At 43.2% G+C, this 6,301-nt stretch overlaps 1 protein-coding gene across 1 annotated transcript; it reads left to right on the top strand.

Moving 5' to 3' along the window:
- The first annotated feature begins 405 nt into the window (after positions 1-405).
- On the top strand, positions 406-6,091 carry LOC112889548 (microtubule-associated protein 70-3). Its single transcript, XM_025956253.1, has 11 exons — positions 406-827; positions 948-1,033; positions 2,787-2,852; positions 2,934-3,104; positions 3,272-3,442; positions 3,554-3,709; positions 3,825-3,971; positions 4,143-4,214; positions 4,394-4,960; positions 5,037-5,218; positions 5,644-6,091. Exons 1-11 carry the CDS (start codon positions 665-667, stop codon positions 5,681-5,683), a joined length of 1,821 nt encoding a protein of 606 aa, XP_025812038.1. The 5' UTR covers positions 406-664; the 3' UTR covers positions 5,684-6,091.
- Positions 6,092-6,301: the final 210 nt, after the last annotated feature.

Genomic DNA, 6,301 nt, shown 5'->3' with positions numbered 1-6,301 from the left:
CTGTCCACGAACTCTTAACCATGGCAAAGAGCATGCGCACCATCTTTAGCACATCCGAAAATTTTGAGCTTCGTTGAAATGCATTTGAACTTGGTCGTTCCTCTGGATTTATAGCTACACAATCCCATACCTTATTCAAATTAATTTGAAAAAAAGCATTGGAAAGCAGCTACCAAAGCGTGCTTTGGAACCCATCTTTGTGTGCTCGTAAATTACAAGTAAATCGGACCGGGCAAGAGCTGGTGGGTGGTCAAATGTGCCTACCACCCTAGCCTCGTCCAGCCGCGATTAACCCTCATCTAATCGCTGTCTAAAGCCCTATGCTTAAGATAAATCCAAAAAGCTCCGCCCGTCCCGTCCCGTCCCTTGCCCGGTGATTTTTTTAAACCCGCCTCTTAACAGCCAGCAAGACAACCGCAGCCGCAGCTGCCACTGGTAGAGCAACACGCGCTCGCACACAGCCGCGGGCACAGTGACGCGGGGCGGAGGAGCGGCGCCGGAGCTAGGGTTTCCCCTCCGATCCGGCGGGGACGGGGAGCGGGGCGGGATCCCCCGTGCGCGGCCGCTGCGCGGGAGGCGGGCGCCTCGGCGTCCGCGGGAGGGCCGGCGGGCGCGGGGCGGGTCGGGGGATCTGGGGCGCGGCGCGGGGGGACTCAGATCTGGGATGGCCGACGGCGGCGAGGACGGGAATGCGGCGCTGCACAGGGCCCCCTCCCGGCGGCGGGGCCCCGTGCGGGCCAGCCTCGACGCCGACGAGTTCATCGCGCTGATACACGGCTCGGATCCCGTCAGGGTCGAGCTCACCCGCCTCGAGAACGAGCTGAGGGGTCGGTTTGATGATCTATCTCCTCATTGCGTGCTTTGCTGTTTCCATTATTGCAGCGGCTTTTACGGGTTTTGTTTTGGAAGGAAGGCTTGATTTTTGTACGGTTTTTTGATGGTGTCAGATAAGGAGAGGGAACTCGGGGAGGCGCAGACGGAGATACGCGCCCTGCGGCTGTCGGAGAGGGCGCGGGAGAAGGCCGTCGAGGAGGTAAGCCCCAATTGGTTCCGCATTCTATCGTGCTACCATGTCGATTATATAGTCTTCAATCCCTTGAGTGAGAGGAAAAAAGCCCCCCCGAAAAGGAGTTCGGTGTGAGAAAGAAGAGGAGGAATCATCTGTTTCGATTTTTGGGATGCCCATTGCCTCTAGATTGGATCACCAAGTGATGTTGATTCTGGGAAATAGCCAACTGTGGTGGACGTATGAGCTAGGTTTGACCAGTCCTCAGGGTAAGAAAAGAAAAAAGGATATAAGAATAAAGCTAGGTGTGGCCAACTATAGTTTTAGTCCAAAGAACTGGACGTGTCTAGGAATTTAGCAACAATGAATTGTTTGGCTTAGTTCGATAACTTTGGCTCTTGAGCTAGCTTATGTGACTGACTGCAGGATAGAAGTGTCTTTCCAATCTCAAGGCATTGATGTGTTTATATCTTTCCTCCCATCTTATTTTCTTTTCTTTTCCTATTTTGTTGTGTGCAGCATTGTCTTTTATTCATGTGGCCTTGGTGAGCTTTTTGGAACTCATGGACTGTTTGGTTTGAAGCAAAATTTGGCCCAACAAACTGTACCGTAGTTTTTCACCAATAAACCCATGGGTTGTCCAATAGTTAGCAAGAAAATAACTTAAGTTTCACCTGGCAAGGGAATCTTTCAGAAATTTAATGTTAATCCAAATGCTTGCCAAATCTGGCCAAAGTTCTGTTAAGGAAAACACTGGCATAGAATCCAGGAGAGCCTGTTCTCGTTGGCCCATGGTACAAAGACCCAATGCTTGTATGATTGTATTGTTACAACTCATAACTACTTTCTTATAAGAGTTTTTTTAAGATTCTACTATGGTTTATTTAGCCTCAGTTCCACAGTCCTGTTTCTGAGCTCATACATTTTTTTACCATCCTGCTATCAAGAGAACACCTGGGCTTGTATATATTCTACTGCATCATCATATTTCCAAGATATTCTTAGATCCCCAAATATATTTCATGAACCTTGGTTTCCCTTGGTTTATGATTCCCGTGAGTCTAATCAACAAAATTTAGCACTTGTTCAGGTAACTCTTCACAGTAATACCAATCCAAGGTTTAAAACCCAGATGCTTGTAGGCTGTATTTGCAATTTATTCTGTTGCCCCCTGTTATTAACTAATTAACCAAATGGCTCTCATAAATTGGTCCTTGAGCTTCAACTGGAACGCTAAAGTTATCTTTAACTCCAGAATTTGGTTACCTCACTATGTTACATGCTGATAACTCCAATCATAACTAATTTCTCCTTGGCATGAATATGCTGCTTTTATGCCAAAGAAAGTTAATTGTATGCTTTTTCAGGTGTGGTGTTCATAATTATTAATAGTTTGGTTTAGTGATCTTAGCGCACAAGGTTGCTTTTGTGGGAGTCACTGAGCTATGGTTGTATTTTGTTTAACGGGTGACGTTTCGACTCTCAAGTACAATTTGGTTGCTAATAATATACATTGATTGGCAAGAACAGTAGTCAAGTCCACTTGCTTATCATCATGAAATGTTCTGATTTCATGCCTCTGCACTTAGCGCTGCATAAAGAATAGCGCACTCATCATGAAGTGTTCCAGCTAATATGCGCTCTAAATTCCTTCACTGTTTCATGAAAAAAATACATTGCTGAATTACTGGTTATATATATATTATTTTGTTGGTAACAAACAATAACTTGGTGGAAATAACTCCCTGTTGTTTCTAATACGATTGTATTTTGGTGGCAGCTAACAGATGAATTGCAGAAGATGGACGAGAAACTCAAGCTGACAGAATCTCTCCTAGAAAGCAAAGTATCTATTTAACGGCTTGTGCTTACTTTTTGCTTGCTTCCTCTCTTGACTGTGCTTAACGAAGTAAAAAAAAACTTACAGAATCTTGAAGTTAAAAGGATAAATGATGAGAAAAAGGCCGCATTGGCTGCCCAGTTTGCAGCAGAAGCAACTTTGCGAAGAGTACATGCAGCCCAAAAAGATGACGACATGCCACCAATTGAAGCCATTCTTGCACCGCTTGAAGCTGAACTAAAGCTTTCTCGGCAGGAGGTAATACCGAGTCTTGTATACCCACAAGATTTCTTTCGTAGGTTTCCATTATAGTTGGCAACTATTTCACCCCTTCAGTCCAGTCACCCTGGGCTATCGAACTACCCTTGTCAATTTGTCATGTGTTTGATGTGGACAAAGTATATGACAAGTTACCTTGTTTTCAGATTTCAAAGCTCCAGGATGACAACAGAGCTTTGGATCGTCTAACAAAACAAAAGGAGGCAGCGCTGCTAGAAGCAGAGAGGACCGTGCAAATTGCTATGGCAAAAGCTGCTATGGTTGATGATTTGCAAAACAAGAACCAAGAGTTGATCAAGCAAATCGAGATATGCCATGTAAGTAGGTGCATGCGGTTTATTCCTGTCGTGAAAAGAGAATAATAACTTGGTCATTCCAATCGAATTGGGTATTTTTTGCTTAATAGATTGATTTTTCTTGCATTGCAGGAAGAAAATAAGATCTTGGACAAGTTGCATCGTCAAAAGATTGCAGAAGTTGAAAAGCTTAGCCAAACTGTGAGAGATTTGGAAGAGGCTGTACTTCAAGGTGGTGCAAATGCTAATGTTGTTCGAGATTACCAGCGCAGATTTCAAGAAATGAGTGTAATAATCTATCCTTAGTCTGATTACATCTTTTGCCATAAAATCCTTATCAAATTTTTCACCTCTTTCACATGAACACTTGATTCATGCTTATTTATGTTTATGATTTTGTTAGGAAGAAAAGAGAACACTTGACCGTGAACTTGCACGTGCAAAAGTTACAGCAAATAGGGTTGCTACTGTTGTTGCCAATGAGTGGAAAGATTCTAATGACAAAGTGATGCCAGTCAAACAGTGGCTTGAAGAGCGTAGGTTCTTGCAGGTGTGATGGTTAAACTACGGCTTTTCTTTACAAATGTACTTTGTTGGCATGCAACTATGCAAGTTTATGCTTGTTCTTTGGTGAAACTCAATGTAGCACCTGTTGAACATGGTTCTTTTCTTGAGTATCATGTGGTATGTACCATCCTTTGATAATTTCTTGTTTCTACAGGGGGAAATGCAACAACTTCGTGATAAGCTTGCTGTTGCAGAACGTACGGCACGATCTGAAGCTCAACTAAAGGTGCATAACTTTTTTGTTACAGTTGAGAAGACTGGTTGTGTCCTGCTTGTCGCTTGTTTACTAGCTTTCTAGCTTGACTTATAGACAGAATATGTTACAGCGTTTGTATTATAATGCACTCTAATCTTTGTAAGTGAATTAGTTCGGATGACTAAGCTTCTGCATCTTTATTAACTCAGGAAAAATATCAGTTACGTCTGAAAGTATTAGAAGATGGACTAAGGGGGCTTCCAAGTGGCTCTAGTCGTCCACCTACTGAAGGAAAGAGCTTTAGCAATGGCCCTTCCCGCCGGCTATCACTTGGTGGAGCTGATAATATGTCTAAATTGTCACCAAATGGCCTGTTGTCAAGGAGGTTGCCATCTTTTCATTCAAGGTCATCTCTTTCATCAAGCAGCAGTTTGGTCCTAAAGCATGCTAAAGGCACTTCAAAGTCATTTGATGGAGGATCTAGGTCACTAGATAGGGGAAAGGTCCATGGAAATGGAGCTCATTTACTCAACAGATCTACAGACGCTGTTAGAGATAAGGAGAGTAACGACAGTTGGAAGGGGAATGCAGATGAGAGAACTGATGAGAGCGCAGACAGCAATGCAGATGAGAAAAGTAATGATACCACAAATAACAATTCTGGTGAGACAGTATCTGGTTTCCTGTATGATATGCTGCAAAAAGAGGTGATTTCTTTGAGAAAGTCATGCCATGAAAAGGATCAGAGTCTAAAAGATAAGGATGATGCTATTGAGGTATGCAGCTATTTCTTTTCTTATTTTTGCACTTTAGTGGATAGTAAGCTATATACTATCTATTGTTGCCCTGCAGTTTTTATCAAAGAAAGTAGACACCTTAAACAAAGCAATGGAAGTGGAGGCTAAAAAGGTCAGACGAGAGGTTGCAGCTATGGAGAAAGAAGTTGCAGCTATGCGTGCCAATAAAGAACAAGAAATTAGAGCCAAGCGGCTTGGTACAAAAAGCCCTGGAAGTTCACAGCTGCTTCCTGGAAGGTACATTTTTAGGAATGCTAAAGGTTTTATGGAACTATGATCTTCTCATTATTGAAATGCTCAATTCTTCGGATATTGATTAATCACAAGTAGCTAATAGTTAGCCTAATATCTTGGAAGAAGTTGACCAACAAGTATGCTATATATCATTTTCTCCACTACCCATGTTATTAATTTTTTTGGGGGAACTTTCAGTTGGATATTCTCTTAGTTTCTAGTTCTCCATGCTTATCTATTATCATGCTATGTATCCTCTAGGTAATGTCCTATTAATTGTGATAAATAGAAGTACAATATTACATTCACAGAATTCTTGTGCATGCTTTTCATTCTTTGAAAAGCATAGATGCTTTTCTTACAGACTGCTGGAAGCTGCCATACTCTTCTTTTTCTTACTTACATTCTATTCTGTTCTATGCCTGCAGAAATGCAACACGAAGTGGGTCGATGCGCAACTTCCAGTGACAGCAGCACTAACTCCAGGCAGCATTCTTGGATAGATCCTTTCTGTTCCTCCCTGTATTTCTTTCATTCCTATTCTATGAATTTTGTGGCTGAAATCATAGCACAGATGAGATGACCCTACAATACCTAGATCAGGGTAAGAGTAGGCTCGGATCAGATATGCGGCCCTTGCAGGAGTGGACCTGAGGTGTCTAACCTTGGGTTGTGGCGCGTGCTGCCGCCCTCTTGTTTCGTTCAGTCCAGGCAGCGCACCTGATGCTTGTATAGGCTGGGCGATCTTGGCATGTCATGTCTTGCGGTTCCGCGAGAGCCCCGTTGCCCAGGTTGTGAATATTCAATATTGTATCCTCATATGTTTGTTGCCGCTGCTCTAATTGCCCTGTGTTTGGGTTGGAAATTTTTTTTCCATGGCTTCAGGGGCTTGTTGGAGTTCACTTGATAACGTGGTCACTTGATCTGCATATGTTTGCGCATCAAGTGGCAACTGGTGTATGCAACAATCCTCTTGCACGTATGGCATGTTTGTCATTGAGATGGCTCTTCCAAACTATGCTCTTTTTTCCCGTGGTACTGTCGGGAGCGTTACCTTAGGTCTAGTTCGGATATGCAGAACTAAAC

This window comes from Panicum hallii, chromosome 4 (genome assembly GCF_002211085.1).
Source record: "Panicum hallii strain FIL2 chromosome 4, PHallii_v3.1, whole genome shotgun sequence".
Taxonomy (NCBI): domain Eukaryota; kingdom Viridiplantae; phylum Streptophyta; class Magnoliopsida; order Poales; family Poaceae; genus Panicum; species Panicum hallii.
Note: the sequence above shows the minus strand (reverse complement) of the source record. Positions and strands in the feature narration are given on the sequence as shown.